General features: G+C 34.8%; 1 protein-coding gene across 6 annotated transcripts in view; it reads left to right on the top strand.

Annotated features, from left to right (window-relative positions):
- Positions 1 to 17,852, top strand: part of LOC149782560 (WD repeat-containing protein 7-like) — a 146,785-nt gene that overhangs the window by 27,875 nt on the left and 101,058 nt on the right. For 4 of the 6 annotated variants that reach the window (XM_089934008.1, XM_089934007.1, XM_089934004.1 and 1 more), the window contains exons 6-7: positions 12,450 to 12,488; positions 15,004 to 15,074. In XM_089934008.1, the coding sequence (XP_089790134.1) occupies positions 12,450 to 12,488; positions 15,004 to 15,074 (110 nt within the window). Of the gene's footprint in view, positions 1 to 12,449; positions 12,489 to 13,573; positions 13,610 to 15,003; positions 15,075 to 17,852 lie in introns of all 6 variants that reach the window. The other 2 variants (XM_089934003.1, XM_089934006.1) reach the window with 2 other exon arrangements.

The following is a 17,852-nucleotide window of genomic DNA, read 5'->3' as shown; positions in this document are numbered from 1 at the left end:
CTTCATCTGACAATCGTATACTCATTATTCCCACTATGAAAATAAAGTCATATTGACAGCATTCTTTTGCATACCAGGGCCCAGCAACATGGAATGAATTGCCCACTGAACTTAGACACAAAGACACAGTGATCCCATTCAAGAGTGCTCTCAAAACTCACTTATTTTGACTGCAAGAACAAACTTAAAGACCTAATAATGTTTCCTACCTTAAATATTCTCAGCATGTTTTTTATGTTTTCTAATTTCATGGTGTTTGTTTTTGTAATCATATCATTATGTTTTTTTATCTTATATGTGCTGTCTAGTGTTGTAAAGCTCTTAGAGCTTCTAAAGATTAGGCGCTATACAAAGTCCTCATTATTATTATCAATGCTTACAATCTGACTCATTCATTTTTATTTTCATAAGATATATTCAGAAATGGATGTTGTTGTTCATAAAAGATGAATCCAATTGGACATGCCCAGTATGTACAAATCTTTCCAAAAAGACATTGTTGTATAAGTTTGTGTGAGTCTTTGCAAGAAATTAAGCATATGGATTATAATGGAATCTAGTAATGAAATTTAAGAAATTATGCTTCTTTGTGCACATTTTTGATGAAATTATTACTATGGACTCAATGAGATTGGTGAGTACACATCTCTTCCCCCATCCCAATAACTATAAAATATATAATTACTATTGAAAGTATTTCTCATATAATATCCATCAGTATAGGTTGGTAACTGCATGACTGAAGCCCATAGTTTTGTGCCCTCTCCCCAATCTTGTATAGTTAATGCAGTATTTTCTTTAGTTAACTGATGTGTCTGGATGTAGCATGATATGGTACATAGCATGGTGGCACTTTGTGAAACATGCCATTGTGTTATAGTGGGGTTTCACTGTATAACAAGATTAATTTGCAGATATTTCTGAAGGTATTCTTGGAAAAAAATGTAATACACATGAATTGAGAGCAACGGCTGCTTTTTAATAATTATTAAGTAACAGTTGGCATAATTGGAATATCCATCTGAATAAAAAGAAATGTTTGCATGGAAATTTACAGTATACTCTAATGAATTGCAAAATCATATTCTCTAATTGCACAAACTAACCATATCTAAAAATGTAATATAGTATATTATGTACACTAGCACTAACAGTGTTCAAACACAATGTCAAGATTTATCTTCCTGCAAAATTCCAAGGAATCCTCATCCTCATCAGCATTAAAGAAAACTGATTACACCATTTTCCCAGTGATGTCTTATATAATCATGTTGTTCTAAGATATATCTGTGTTATGGAGACAGCTTGCTCCACCTTCTTGCATGTTTTACCAGTCCATTCACTCTGCTCAGCAGCATTGTTGCTCAGCCACAACTGGCCCATTTTGATCTTAGTATGCTGAGGATGTGGTCCTTCTGGTTGCTTAGTGCTCTAATCTTTGATTCTGGAATATCAGATTGCTGACCAGCAGCTAATTTGCCATGTTTCTTTGCATATTCCAAAGTCACAAGCTTCTGCTTTGTATTATACAGTTCTTCCTCATTATAGTGCTGTCTGTGGGACCCATACCACCATATATTGAGAACATCTGATAATCAAGTGCATGAAGTGTAGAAATTTCCTGCCACGTAATGAAATGGGATGTATGAGGATATTTGCATTATTACAAAAAATGTGTTGTAATGAAGGGCTTTACATTGAGGGAGTGCTGTATGATATTTGCTGTGTTGACATCTTTGTGGTGATATATGGTGGCAGTGAGTGGACTTGCAGGGAAGGAATATTTATAAATTATAAGTGAACTGTAATTTTTCATGGTGGTAATTTTCAGAAACAGTCACAATACTATCACCAATGACTAATCTTAGTATTTAACCAAATCAGGCATCCTAGTTTTCATCAGTGGTATTTTCAGAACCTTGACTGCCACAAACCATTGACTCTGATTGAAGCATTGCTCACATTGTTGATTTGGGCATGTTTCTAATACGGCTGGATTATATAAGAATGGATGAAATGAAATCAAAGCTAAGATTATTGATTATAGTACTGGGGATATACATATTCAATTTTGAAACTTTTTGTTTAATTAATGCTATAATAATTATTATAAAACATATGAAATTTTTTCACATAATAAGGAAATCAATGTGTGTGTGTGATTTGGATTTTTAACATAGCTTTAACAATTTTTCAGTCATATTGCTATGATGTCTGTAGTGTGACAGTTTACAGTGATGTCTAGCACTGGGGCATCATGTCGCAGACATGTATCATGATGTCCCACTCAGTCACATTATCCTCACACCAGTCCTTACACTAACCTCTTAATGTTGAGCGCCAAGTGAGGCAGCTGTTAGTACCATTTTTGTAAGTCTTTGGTATGACTTGGCTGGGGATTGAACCCATGACCTCCCGCAATCGAGGCAGACGCTTTAACCACTTGGCGACCAGAGCGGTCAGGAAATCAGTAATCATCATGTATGGTTGCACTCGCATTACAATTGATACCCACATAACCTTTGAACATTTGCTGAAAAGTGGATGAGCTTTTAGCTGTTGAATATTATGGTGTGCATCATACACAGTGAGACCAGTTTTTGCAACATTCTGTACTCCTAAACTAAGCACATTATCTGGCTGCACAGAATAATGGCATTTTACAATATACCATTTTATTTTAATTTTTCTAAGTGCAGTTATGATTTCATGACTTTTCTTAACATTGTTACCATTATGGAAAGAACAAAAATTCTTTATGAAATACTAGCAAATTTATGGTCATTTGATGCATTCCATGTTATTGTTGTTGAATGGAAAATGAACAAATATATCCATCCCATTGTCAATCTTTTTTACATCCCTCTGTTTCCAATAACTTCAGATGTACATATGCCTGTCACTCTCTATAAATGCTGTTGTAAGGAATCAAGAAGCCGATCAAAGTTGTTTAAGCCATGTAATTCAGTGAAGCTGTTAACTCCGTATAGATGTGTTTCTGGTAACCCTACACAAACACTTTACCCAGATATCATCATAATTGATCCACAATCATACTATGGATGAAGATTAATTATGATGAAGTGGTGATTTTTTGAACTGAAATAAATCATTTCTAACCATTTTGACAGAGGTGCATAAAACTTATCAGAACTTAAAGAGAACAAATTATACATGCTTGAAGTTTTTCTGTAAGCCATTTATGGTATCAGCATACAAATCAAGGATCAAGAAGCATCTGGTTGTCTACTGGCAAACTTAATTGTAACTACAACCTTTATGTCTCATCATTTTCCTTCACAGTTATTGAAGAAAACTTGCAAGCTGTATGTACAGCATTATATTAGCAGCAAGGAGAGTAATTGGACCTTGTATATGTGGTGACCCCTTCTACCCTCCATGTCAGTCAGCACCCTTTCAGACCCCAAAAGCATACACAGCTATAATTTTTAAAATGTCCTTTGACTCTCAGTGGCAACACAAAAACTAGGTATGTTTAAAGAATATGGTTATCTTTTGATTAGCCTCTCAAGACATATTGGATGGCACACCCCCTTTGCATTTCTAGAACATCTGCCTAGGCTAAAATCAACATTAGTCAGAGAATTGTCTGACACAGTGGTACTGTTGAAATGATGCATTCACAACCACCATGCATACTACAGGATGATTATGAAGCTTCGACAGGTGTTTTTCCCTCCTATCATTTTATTGGAATGGCTCAGCAAAAGCTCCAACAGCAAATCAAACAGACCATAGTAATTCGAGAGATGAACTGCATGCCAGGATTACCCTGGTACTTGGATGCCTGCTCATTGACAATTACCTGGGTAATGAAATGAGCTATAGGGTACCAATTTAGTTCTTGTAAAAAACAAAAAGAAACCATGTTTCCAAGTTTAGATCAAAGATTATATCTGTTGACATAAGGACAGAGAGGAGACACATAATAGCGAGTACAGTTCAAGGCTCGTGTGATTATTGGCTGCTGTGCATTTATCCATCATAGGCCTCAATCTACTGATCTTATATTTTTGATGTGCGCAACCATTTGGTCATGCACATCGAATAGTTTCTTTATTTTCTATTTATAATAACTGTACAAGACATTTTCCAAGAAAACAGACAAGTTGCTTGAATTTGAAACCATGTGTCAAAGATTCATTATATTGTGATATACACTTTGGTGGCAGGCCAGTCGATATTGAAAAAAACAATGGCACCAAACATTAAGTGAAATGTGCTTTATTGATGTGACTTGTAGATGTTATATTACTGAAAACCTTAGAGGAGAGGGATTTTGTTGAACAGATGAAAATATTGCATTAGGAAAAGGACAAATCAATAGTGTTTTACAAATTTTGAAAGAATAATTTGACACTGATGTAATACAGCAATCAGAATTGGTGGACTTGACTTTACAATCATTCAGTGAAAGTTTGACATTTAGGCTAGTTAAAGTGAATGTTGTATATTAATAATTTATCATTTTGTTATGTATCTGTATTTTTGCACTAATACACACACTAATACACAGATTCAGCCGATTTGTGACAAAAAATTTAACTAACCACAAATCCAGGTAAGTAGCAAAATAAATGTATGTTGTTCATATGGTTTTCTGTAATTATGGCGTTTATAGATTGCTCTTTTTGTGCTCAGATTATGCTTTTTTTACCACTTATATTAGTAATAATTACGCTTATACTTCTCGTGGGTGTTGGCATGTTTGAACCTGCAACAAAGCAGTTCAGGTTCACATTTAATATAATTTCCCTTTGATCAGGTGCTCAAGTAACCAATCATTATGGTCAGGGGTGCCCAGTAGATGTTTCCTAATGCTTTGACAGCTTTACAGCCTGGCAGCTATTAATATTAGGCCCATTTTCTTTCTTGTACCAAAGAAACATGCAGACAGAATTCCCATTATTTAGTGCAGATGAAATGTCAGGAGCTGCACATGCAAATTTTGTGATTCCATTACCAAAAGCAGGGTTGGGATGCAGTCAGAAATCCCTCTGTATAGGTCCTGGGACCTCAGAGTGGCCCAAAATCTTGACTTACACTGAATATTATGCATTAAAAGTATTTTATCTTGTGTTGCAAGAATTGTCCTTATGTATCCCTTTTTGAGAACTGTTTACTTTGGTAATACTCATTAAGATGGTGCATGCACACACCATGCACATGTATTGCAGCTTGTGGTTGAAATAGGAGTACTTATGCACCTAGTGGTGACAAAAGCCATCACCTCCTACAAGAATCAGACTACAGTCTGGCTGTCAGAGGACAAGGATATTGGTTGTATTATCACTGGCACATTTAAGGCCAGTAGTACAGATGACTGAAAGCACATAGCATGCTGGTTTGTTACTGACCAAGGCAGGCTGGACTTCCTTGCATGCACCTACCATGAGATCAACTTGTTCATTGGTTAGACAATGTGCCCCTTTGGGATGCCATTATATACAATGAGGGCTCACAGCCACAGTACAGGCACCTGCAGGCTTCAATTGCAAAATTTTTCTTTCTCTCAGAGCATGCTAATGTAGGTGGGGACATATATTCTATTTACATTAAACCTATATAAAGCATGAGCCCATTTGCTATGAATATGCTATTCTTGAGCCAGAGTCTGTGACAGCAAGCAGAACAAAACTGTAGATGCCTCTGTGGACAGTGACATGTTATGAATGAGAAGTCCCGGTCCCCAGGGACAATGTAACCTTCATGCATAAGCCTGAGTACTTGATGTTATTTCTTGTAGCAGTTCAGGTGTGAGATTCTTTGACTTTCATGGATGATAATCTGTTGGCAACGCACTGCTTTTCCTATTTCAACAGCAGTGGAAACTCTGGCAAGACAATTCATGCACTTCAGGTGTAATTGATGAAGTGGCAAAAAATGAATTAGAAGCCTGTAATAGTTCACAAGCCCACCAGGAGATAATAACCAATTCTGCTGAGAATTTGCCATAACTGTGTGTTGTCTTTTGAACCAGTTGAAAAACAAGGCACAGCTTGTACTCAGTCAGCAAGAAAATGTTACCAGCTGAAATATGTTAATACGAACAGTGCTACCACCATATTATTAGCATGTTTTTTGCATATATTGTGAAATTAAATTACATGTGCTTTGCATAAAACATGGCATGTTTTTCAGAAATAAAATGGTTGGGATGATAAATTTGTTTTTACAAATTTGAAATGACAGATGGTTACATTGAAATGATCAGTTGTTGTTTGGGTCCAAATATTGATTTATATATGACTCAGTTGTAGTCTAAAACTAATTCTTATTACTAAAAGTAAATATTCTCAGCATTTACAGGTGAAAAAGCATTCTTTTCATTTATAGGTGATTCAACATTTTGATGACCTGTCCACTAGTTCAGAACATTATGTGTGTTTTTGTAGTTGTGCATAGCATTTGCACTTCCATAACAAAGTTGTTTCTTTTCATTTATAGGTGATTCAACATTTTGATGACCTGTCCACTAGTTCAGAACATTATGTGTGTTTTTGTAGTTGTGCATAGCATTTGCACTTCCATAACAAAGTTGTTTTGTGCCTTTCAGTGACCAAAATACTTATATTGATATTAAAAATATTTAAAACTTGTCCTATAGAGCAAAAGGCTAATCACTATGAGATCCCCCTCCACAAATCTGGCTTTCCATTCATGAAGCAGACATTTTTTGTAACAAATGTTTTCACCTCTTCTGTTAAAGCAGCCTATTTAACTGCAGTCATTCCTCAGCTTTACACCACTTTAAAATGAGTGAGTGACAGGGTTTAATTGTAAAACTCCTCATTTAAGCTCACATCCTAGTGAGGGCAGTGTTTTTTTCTTCAAACTGGTTCATCTCTGGAAACCCATACCAGCAAGGGCTGGTGTGCCATCCCTTATATCTCCAGAAAGGCTATGCAAGACACATGCATATTCTTTACATATTCCTTGTTTTGTTGTTGCCACTGGGAGTGCAAAAAGTATAGTTGGAGATCTGAAATGGCAGTTAGCTGACCTGGAGGAGGGTGGTGGCAAGATCCATATGTGGTCTGATCATCCTTTCTGATGCTATAGTTTATACTGCATTTTAGATAACCACCTAAATTAAGAGACCCAAGTGTAGTTTTTATCACAACTGTATCATCAGTGATATTGTGATACCCTTCATCCATTATTCTATTTTTGTCTTCATAACTGTCCAAAACATATGGATGAAAGTTCACAAAACATTCTAAAATAGTTGCCCATGGGGTTACTGTTTGCAATAGGGGTATAGGTTTTTGTTATCCTATCAGAAGGGTGGTGGTGAGGAGGCAAAGGTGAAATAGACATCAGTTGCAATTAAGGTAATATTTTTGAATATCTTTTTATGCCAAACTTATGACATTCAATTGTAGTGGTATAACTCTATATAAATGAAATGAATTTGAGATTATGACTTTTAGGTCATAGTCAAGATGAATGGGAATTCTGTCATAAAAAGCATAGGGATTTTCCACATTGAGTCATGGACTTGGCACAAGTATTTAGTATGCAAATAATTTTGGTTTATTAGCTTGCTTTACACCCTCTCACCATCACCCAGCATCTGGTATGCAGCAGCAAACTTAATTCTTAAAGATTTGTCAAATTTGAAGAAGGAGATACTAGACTATTCTGTATCCAACCATTACTCCATCCTTTGCATTTTTTTTTCAAAAGCAGTTAAGGTCTAAGAACTACAGTTTTAATTTACATCTGCAGTACTTCATAGTTTACATATGGATTTCCAAACAGTGGTTATTGTAGCAGAACTTTACCTGTATTTCACTTATGCAATCATTCATGCATTCATCAGGCATTTACAACTTCTTCCAGGGTTCAGGCCAAATAAGCAATTTTAAAACCAGTCCCTGTGATATTAATAAGTGTATTAAACCAGCTTGCATGCTTTATTTGGCCTGCAGGACATAGGTTGCACATGCCTGCATTACATCTTGGTCTTTCAACCAGTGGTTATGGTTGGAACTATGCCAGTCTAGTACTTTACTTCTGTTAAGTCTTCACGCTTCAGTTTTTGGTTTTTCATGCAATGTGTATGGTAGAGACTACATTGGTTCCTCATTATCAAATCCCATAGTATACCATTGCCTCTCATATAATGATGTAATGGTTATGGGTTCTTTTAATTAGGTAATTTTTGTTTCAGTATTGTTTTCACATAATTAAACAAGTATATTTTATATTTAAGGACTATTATGATATGGGCTTATTGGAACATACCTCAGTATAATGTTAACTCACTGTTATGGCTTATATGAATGGCTTTATTTAAAGAGGGAGTGCTGTATTCCAATTCTGTACACCTGCAATGCTTCATGCATGTTCACATCTTGGTTCTTAGAAAATAATGTTGAAAACCAGTTACATAGCTTTATGTTTGCAGTTCTTCACATTGTTTTCATAATTCACATATTGGGATTTTTTTAATTAAGGTAAAGGACTACTTCATTACTTTGCATCTGCAATCTTTCTTACTCAGCATCTTTAATTTTTAAACAATTGTTATGGTAGAAGATGCTCAAGGACTCAATTTCACCAACATTTATCTTAAATTAAGCCTGGATTTAAGATGTTTGATTAGTCAGGCTTATATTTAAGCCAATCAGATCACTTGATTCTTGACATTAAGTCTGGAATTTTAACTTCAGTTCGTGAAATTCAGGCTAGTACTTCTACCAAGATTGTTGTTGTTGAGAGGTATGTATGATAGGATAAATTTGGTAATTTTGTCATAAATGGAAAAGATATATAAATCAAGTGTTTGTGGTTGTATGGCAGGCAATAACATTTGTTTTATTGTGTTACTGTCTTTCAGTGTATTGGACATTTTTATGAACCATCAAAATTTAATTTTACATACATGCTTGCATGTTAGTTGAGTCCTGCTGTAATTTGTAGAAACCCAGATCTGCTGTCACATAATACACCAGTCAGCAGATCTGAATCTGTGCAGTTTGTTAGGGATTAGTCAGTGGAACAAACAGTCTTGACCATGATCTGCCAATGCATAATGTGATGACAGATCATAGTCCTTATTGTTTGCAGTTGGACTCAACTTGTAAGCGTGTAGAGATAGTAAATCCACCATTTACTAACATTCATACTTTTAATTTTGTTAGTGTCAATATTTTCAATATTGACTATGGATAAGAAACAACTCTCCCTCAGTATAATAGGGTAGTCAGGGTCCATAACTGCCAGCCACATCTTGTACCAAACTGTGTTATATTGAGAACCATGATATGTTTGAAACCGTGACCTATTGAAGAATGCATATGGTAATATAACAAACTGGTATGGCAGTCTCTATCAAAACTTTATTAAAAAATGATGTTTTGAAAAGAAAATGATCATTAAGACTGAATTACACCTTGTTGAATTTAAATCCACATTATTATACATTGATATGATTTTTGTGATGAAGTTTGTAGTAGTACTGTTCTATATCCTAAAATCGTATTATAATGAGAGGTGTTAAACTGAGGGAGAGCTGACTATTAGAGGTTACTCAACTTGAATAAAGTCTTGGTAAAATTTTCACTGATAATGTAGCAGCGGAGTAAGCAATATTTATTTTTGAACTTTAAAATGGATTAAATTCTGTCCATTACAGTTCTAACAGTGCAATAATGATGCACACTGGAAAAATGGATATATAAATGTTGCAGCAGTATACCATAGTGTTGCATCCATATTGTAATACATGCAATGTAATATGAGATCTAATTGTAATATTTAATATAATTATATAAATTGTTGATACTTGAAATTGGGTGAAGTTTATAGAATTATAGCTAAATTCATTATTTCATATTGTATATATCTATACACCTGTCTTAAAGCCAATTGTCTTATGTTATGGCTTTGTCTATCTGTCTGTTATTATTTGCTTGTTTGAATCATAACTTTGTAACATTAGGAGAGATTTTTATGAAACTTGTCCTGTTCTGTATCATGAATAGACTGTATGTTGTGTACCATAAACATGTAATCTGCCTCCTTAAGGTCAAGGCTCTTGGAAAGAAAGTGTGGCTCTATGACTTGTATCCTTGTTCCAGAGTATCACTTTGAACCTCTGATGATGTTTCAGTTAAACTTAAGCCAGTTGTCTATCATACATAGATGATGTTTACATACAATAGCCACACCACCTGCTTCAAGGTCAAGGTCACAACTATAACCATTTGTATACCATGAATAGATAATCACACATTGATGCCAGGGGTTGAAAATTCTCCAAAATACCCAGTCAGGCAAGTACTGAACATTTTTATTTGCCTAGAATAAACTCTACTCAACCAATTGATATAGAAAAACAATTTGTAAACGTTGATGATATTAATGACCCAACTTTGATAATGTCAAAGGATATATTCGAAAACTTATTCTCAGAACGTTTTAATACCAGTTACAAGTAATTTCAAATAGAGACAGGTCTGCACTCCTTTTGAGGATTATTGGAGAGTGAGAACAAAGTGCTGATTTGAGATTTATCAAAATGAAGAAAAAAAAGATGTTTTCAAAGAACAATGTCAGCAATATTTTGGACAGAAAATCCTTTTTCAGTAAAGAGAAACACTGGTCAGCACTTGCTGAGTTGTGTGAGCATTAAAATTCATTGAGTGTTTGGAAAATTTACTTGAAATTTTCACTCATCATTAAGAGTTGATCTAATGAGTTTTCAATCCTTGATAGCTGTGCCCCCTGTCTCAAAGTCACAATAATGGCATGGGATAATACAAATCAGTGACCTTTATCCATATATGGGTACAGCTCTTGAATCAGTGAAGATATTTTGTTAAAACTGTAGCTTTATATTGACTTGACAGTCTCATGTATTCATAGCCATACCCGTTGTCTGAAGGTGAAGGTCACACCAGGGACTAATGTAAGTCAGTGGCCAGTTTTATTAGCTCTACTGGTCTTAGACAAGAAGATCTTGTTGGATAATCTGTTGTCCTTCGTTCATCTGTCCATAGGCACAAGATTGTGTTAGATACTTCTAGACTACTTGGATGATTGTTGGATGGTCATACCAACATGGGGGTTTCACTGAAAGACTTTTTGTGATGTCTGGATGGCACTAAATGAATATGGTGCTAATCTGATGTCCAATATAGCCACCACAGTGGTAATCTTAAAAATTGAATTATTACTTATGAATAGATGGTCATATCGACATGGGATTCTCACTGTGGTCATCTTGAAAATCTTGTTATCACTTCTCCTGAATGGATGGTCATATCACCATAGGGTTTTCCCTAAAAACCTATGATGTCCTGTTTCCCTAACTGATGTTTGTGTCCATATTACATCAAACATGGCTGCCACAGAAACCATCTTGGGTTTCTAATCATGTCTACATTATCCTAAATGAAGTTGTTATCAAGCTGGCATCAAATATGTGTGCTACAATGGCTCACTTGAAAATCTTATCGCTGAAGAATGTCAGTGATGGTTTCAACACTCAGTAGTTTAAAAGAAGTCTTGAGTTCCTGATAATTCTTTAGAGCATCAGTCTTCTCAAGAGACTATTGTTATACACTGTCACATTTTAATTCTACAGAGACTGTTGTTATACAGACTGTCACATTTTAACGCTACAGAGACTATTGTTATACAGACTGTCACATTTTTACGCTACAGAGACTATTGTTATACAGACTGTCACATTTTAATGTTAGAGGCTATTGTTATACAGACTGTCACATTTTAATGTTAGAGACTATTGTTATACAGACTGTCACATTTTAATGCTACAGAGACAATTGTTATACAGACTGTCACATTTTAACACTACAGAGGCTGTTGTTATACAGGCTGTCACATTTTAACACTACAGAGGCTGTTATTGTACAGACTGTCACATTTTAATGCTACAGTTACTTTGATGAAACTTTATCCAGGTAGACACCTTATGATACAGTAGTCAAGACCATGGCTCAATGGTCAGGGTCATTTTAATAGAAACGATCTAGTGATGGGCGTATCATACCGCTGTGGTACTATTGTTTTTAAGTTTATTGTTTCAGGCATTTTTTTACAGTGACATTATACTGCATTTAATCCATTGTTGTATAATCAGCGCTTATAATTATAATAATGAATTATAATAAAAAAGTCGAGGCTATTATATTTTCTTACAGAAATTTACACAAAGTAATATTGTGATAACGTATTTGTGGAATGTGTATTGTGACAAATATTTTATCACTACATCAGTAACAATACACAGCTCTACTATCCCTAGGCAGACTATTTTTGATATTCAAGCCAAGTTAAAGATAATTCTAGTCTGTTGACAAAACATCTGGTGTTAGTAGATCTGTGAGTTGAATACATATAAGGTATATCTGGGTCTGTTTAAATAATGAAAGATTTTTGTTTTCAAATAACAGGTTCAAGTGACAGCAACACTTCCGTCAGAACTGATTTTGGTAATGCCGTAGAATGTCTCAATGTGTATGAAATTGGAAAGATTTAAAATAAGTATGCAGTACATTTTTAGGGTCTTGCCTTGAGATGTAGGAACCCAATAAGTAATCATCATTTCTATTTCTGTCTCTCCATTCACACTTCTTAACCACCAAAGTTGTGCCATCCTAACACAAAATTGCATCTAGTTGTTAGGTGTATTGATGATTATATGTTGATGTGCCTATTAAAAGTTGTGTTTTTTTCAGCTTAAATTTTGATGAGTTATTTGCCCTTTTCCTCTTCAGTTCTGAATCTCTATTATAGCAGATCCTTCTAACATCCATAGTTCAGGACCCATTCTGAATATTCTGATGTAATTTGGTGTACATTGCCTCTTAGACGTGGATGTGCCTTTTTGGGGTTTTATCACATAGATCTAGATGTGCCTTTTATGGGCTTTATCACATAGACCTTGATGTGCCTTTTTGAGCTTTGTCTCAAAGACCTTGATGTGTCTTTTATTGTTTTTAGTTCAACAACAGTTCAACTTAAACTCATGAAATTTAGTAAGAACATCATCGCTTAGACCCACATGTGTTAAGGGCTTAGTCTCATCTACAATATTTTTGACAGAGTTATAGCCCATGTTGATCAATTTCATATCATTACATGGGATTTTGCTTGTAATTGGTTTAGCTTAAGAACCATTCAGAGTATTCTGATTTAATTTGATGTGAAAATTGTTTTATAGACCTAGATGTTTTTTTTTTATGGTTTTGTCATTTCTATTATATTTTGGATGGAGTTATTGCCCTTCTCAGTCAACTTCTATCTTTATCTGTACATGGGTTGATGCTTGTATTGACAAGACTTTAAAGGAGTTCAATTTCAAGCACTACACTGTTTTTTAGAGGAGTTGTGCCCCTGAAACTTCTTATTTTGATTTCCCAAGACAAATTTAATTCTTTAAGGCCCTAATGAGTCAATTTTAGTGAGCTGCACCCTTTGTGATACACCCATTGCTAACAGATCAAGATATTATCATTTTTCTCCATATTGAATCAGTTTTATAATTAATTGGTTTTTACCATTATTTCACATGCAGGTCAAAGAATAACTCAACTTTATCACCATAAAGCAGGTATATTTAGTCACTAATTTGCATGAAAAATTAGTTCATTCCAGTAACTAAACACTATATGTAAATATTAGCTTTTAAAATATTGGACCACATAACACTGGCTTGGGGGAGAGGGATGACAATGGCCATTGGTTAGATTTGAATACAGTAGTGATATTATATATGTAGTCTTTTTGCTTTAATTTTAAGCTATCACTCTTATTAACACAGCTGTAGGCTAAATCCTGTGATGTCATATTCCTGACAAAGCATTGTTTTATATAAACTCTTTGTTTAATGTCTCAGGATATTTTTTGCTGACTGAGATCAGGAGCATAACTAAAGTAGTATTTCACTATAAAGCACCTCACAATAGTGCAGTTCCTCATATAATATGGATATTTTCATCCACCTCAGTCTCTGTTGACCTCACTCACAAAAAGGCACACTTCCATGTCTTCTATAAGCACCATTATAGCAAGGTAGCACTGTGGTTTTATTAACTATAACTGTCTTTTGTGAATTTTGTCAGGAAAGTTTTTGGAGTTCATAGTTATATTTCAAGTTAAAGTTGAGTATATTATCCACTTTTGGAAGAAAGATAAAGATAGAGATCATGTAGTTCTGCCCATCTGCAATTACATCTGCCAGTTTGTTGGTAATGTTGTGTATATCCTCCAGTATGGTTGGAAATACAAAACTGAAATGTTGAAATATGAATGTCAATATTATGTAGATGTGTATGGCATTGCTAACTTTTGTTATTACCCATTGGGGTTGGGCAGTTGGAGTGGGCAATGCTTTTTTAAAAAAAATATGTAAAGAGTTTTTTCTTCAGTTTTTGTTCTTGTTGATACAGATTTTAAAGTTACAGTGTATCATCATTGGGGTTAGGTCTCTAATGGGGTTTTGGATTATACCATCAGATTTTACCCCAGGGGTGGGTGGATGTTGCCTCAGAATTAAATCTGTGAACCTGTTAAGTTTACCATATATAAATTGTATGTTCTGTAACCTTGTATACACTGTATACTTAATGGGCATGAAGAAATGAATACAAATGTGTATACAGCACAGGCCCTTGATCAATCCCTCAGACTTGGGAACGTGTCCTTGGCGTATAACTTATAACAAACAATCAGGATCCCCACTTTCTGTTTATTTAGACACAAGCTGAACATGAAAGACAAATACACATTTCTAGTGCTGCAACACTGGCAAATAAGTTGGGCCATATCACTAGTAGTGGCATAACTTGGAAGCATGGGAATATGAAATGGCTTGCCATGGATCTAATTCTAGGACACATTTATTCATTAGCTTCCCTCATTGATGAATGACAACATTTATTTTCATGAAAACAATTTTTCTTTTCCCTAAATAAAGTCTTTTAATAAAGAGCTTTTATTTTTCAGATGATGTGGTATTGGCCATTTCGAATTCAGGGGCTGTAAAAGTATGGAGCTTATCAGGATCTGAACCTAGGGTAACCCATATTAAAAAGTATTTATCTTCTATGGCATTGTATCTATGTTGAGTTGTCTAGTGTGACCACAAACCTCTCTCATAGATTGTGCATTAGAATTGAGATATTATACATAATATACATGTCTGATTCTTTTGTTTGTTCTCTTTTTAAAAAAAATATTCTCTGCATATAGGTAGCCATGGGTCAGAGACATGTCTATTCATTGCATGCATATTCTATAAGACACAGAAATATTTGAACAGAGATTGCATAATATCTTAGATGGTAAATTTGGAAATAATATAGACCATCTAAAGGTAGTGACTGTATGATACAGTTGAATAATTATGAGGAATTGAAGATCTGCAGTATAAATAATTATCACCAAATGATTCTATTTGAATACCATTTGTTATTTTGTTTGCTGATTTGACATTTTTTTAGAATCAATCACCTAATTACTTTTTTCAGGAGGTAAGTGTTGTGTTTGTACAAACAAGTGTTTTTAGTTTAGTGTTTGAAATTAAAATCTTGTTCTTGGTACTTTCTCTTTTCTGTCTGTTAGACAGTTTTGTTTTAATTGAAGAAATGTTCAGGTAAGATGCTGATATTTTATGATAATTTTGCTAGGATCATAAAACTTTTCACTGTTTATAATTTTGCTACTGCTGCAGTTACTACTACTACTCACTGCTTCTCCTTTTCCTCTGCCTCTTCCTTCTGCAGTTGTAGAAAACAGACATACACCTCTCCCTTGATGACTTTTGCACAATGGGGTTCAAAAACAATGACCGCACTATAAGTGAGGGCACAAATTACTGAGGAACCTCTTGACAAATAAAAAATAATGTTATCCCAGCTTGACATTGAGAAAAAGTGTTTGGGCAGGGTTAACTGGGCTTTAAATGGCTGAATGCCTCTATTATAATCTTTTTGTTCACTTTTCTGTATAAATTGCCTTTTAGTTTCAAATAACTATTACCCTGGTGGCCTAAGTGGATTGATACAGGAGGTCGCAATTTTGAACCCTGGCCAAGAAATATCAAAAACTTATAAAAATGGTACTAGCAGCTGCCTTGCTTGCACTCAGCATTAAGAGGTTAGTGTTAGGACTGGTCAACCTGGTGTCAGGATAATGTCACTGGGTGGGGCATGCTACATGTCTAGAGCATGATTCCCCACTGCTAGACAACACTATAAACTGCCACACTGCAGTCATCATAGCAATATCACTAAAAAATTGTTAAAGCTATGTAAAAAATCCAAATCACACACAGACACTCCAGGTGCCCAACCTTTGAAAGATTATTAACATTATTCCAATTGGTTTCAACAACATTTGATGTTTATGAGAAAACATTGTATATTATATCACTGCTTTATTTGTCGGTGATTCACAACCAAACAAGATTCCTCTTTTCAAAATCTAGGGACATTTATTTTGTGAAACAAACATCAACATCAAAACTCATTTTTAAAAAATACTGTTCTGTCAGTAAAATATTGATGCCATGATTTCATTGCAAGTAATGGTGAAATTTCTTCTCATTCTTGAGAAAATGTTGGAGTGACAAGTCAGGAATTTTAAATTAACTGCAAACTCTGAAACTCACTTCTACACACTGATCTGTAGCTGTGAAGCAGAGCTTTTTATTTCACTTAGTATTCATCTCACTTGGTTGCCTTGATATCCTTGACCTCATTTGTAAATGAGTAGGAAAATTTAAGGGAGCTTAACTATATAAACAATAGTATTTTTAAAACAGTGTTCGATTGATCAGTTGAAATGAGTTGACCAGATACATGACAGGGCCATTAACTCCCATGTATGTAGGGTTTTCATGTCTTTTAACTTTTCTTTTATTCCACCCTTATATTTAATATGATATAAAAGATGTAATTAACAAGAAAATGCAAAGCAGGTCTGCTTTTAATTCATTGTCTTATTACAGCAAATACCTTTGAACGTCCACTGTCAAAGCGATACACTTAAACTGAACAAAAAGATAGAACTGAAACACAAATTTCACTCAACAAAATTAATTTACTAAACTTATTTATTAAAGTGTTCCTTCCAGCAGATGTGACATTTTCATTGATTGAAATTTTGTTGATTATTGTTATTTACAGTGTCCTAAAAATGTTGTTTGGAAAGAAAATGTAGTAAAATATATGACTTATTAATAAAAACAATATATCAAGGTTTCAGTTACCAATTTTGCTTGCGAAATTCTTCACATTCAACAAATAGGGGTCAATTTTGAGGTATTTTCTAGTTTTAAAAATGGGATTTATTCTATACCATGCATTATAAGCAGGTTCACATATTATAGAGGGAGTAATCTACTTCTGTTAGGTCATTTAGTTATTGCCATGGTAATAAATGTAGCAAGAAGGAAGATTGTAGAGGTTTTTGGTTGTTGTTGTTGTTGTTCTGGGGTTTAACGCCATTTTCAGCACAAGATAGGCCATATATGGCGGCCAGTATAACTGGTGGAGGAAGAACCCTGGAAAACCCAGGAAAGAACCACCGACCCACGAGAAGCTACTGGCAGGCTCTCCCACGTACCCACGCTAGCCGAGCCTTGGACTCGAACATACGCAGACAGAGGTGAGATGGCAGTGATCCGGAACGGTGAGCGCTTTAGACCACTCGGCCACTTGGGGCCCCAGAGGTTTTTGGTTTAATGAGGTTAACTATTTTCTTCTGAGAATGAGATGTGTTCAGGTGTCCTCTCACCTAATAAGTACATTTTTTCTGGTACATATATTACAAAGCGTCATTAGCCAGCCAGT

This window comes from Sinohyriopsis cumingii, chromosome 15 (genome assembly GCF_028554795.1).
Source record: "Sinohyriopsis cumingii isolate HCF-2022 chromosome 15, ASM2855479v2, whole genome shotgun sequence".
In the NCBI taxonomy this organism is placed as follows: domain Eukaryota; kingdom Metazoa; phylum Mollusca; class Bivalvia; order Unionida; family Unionidae; genus Sinohyriopsis; species Sinohyriopsis cumingii.
Note: the sequence above shows the minus strand (reverse complement) of the source record. Positions and strands in the feature narration are given on the sequence as shown.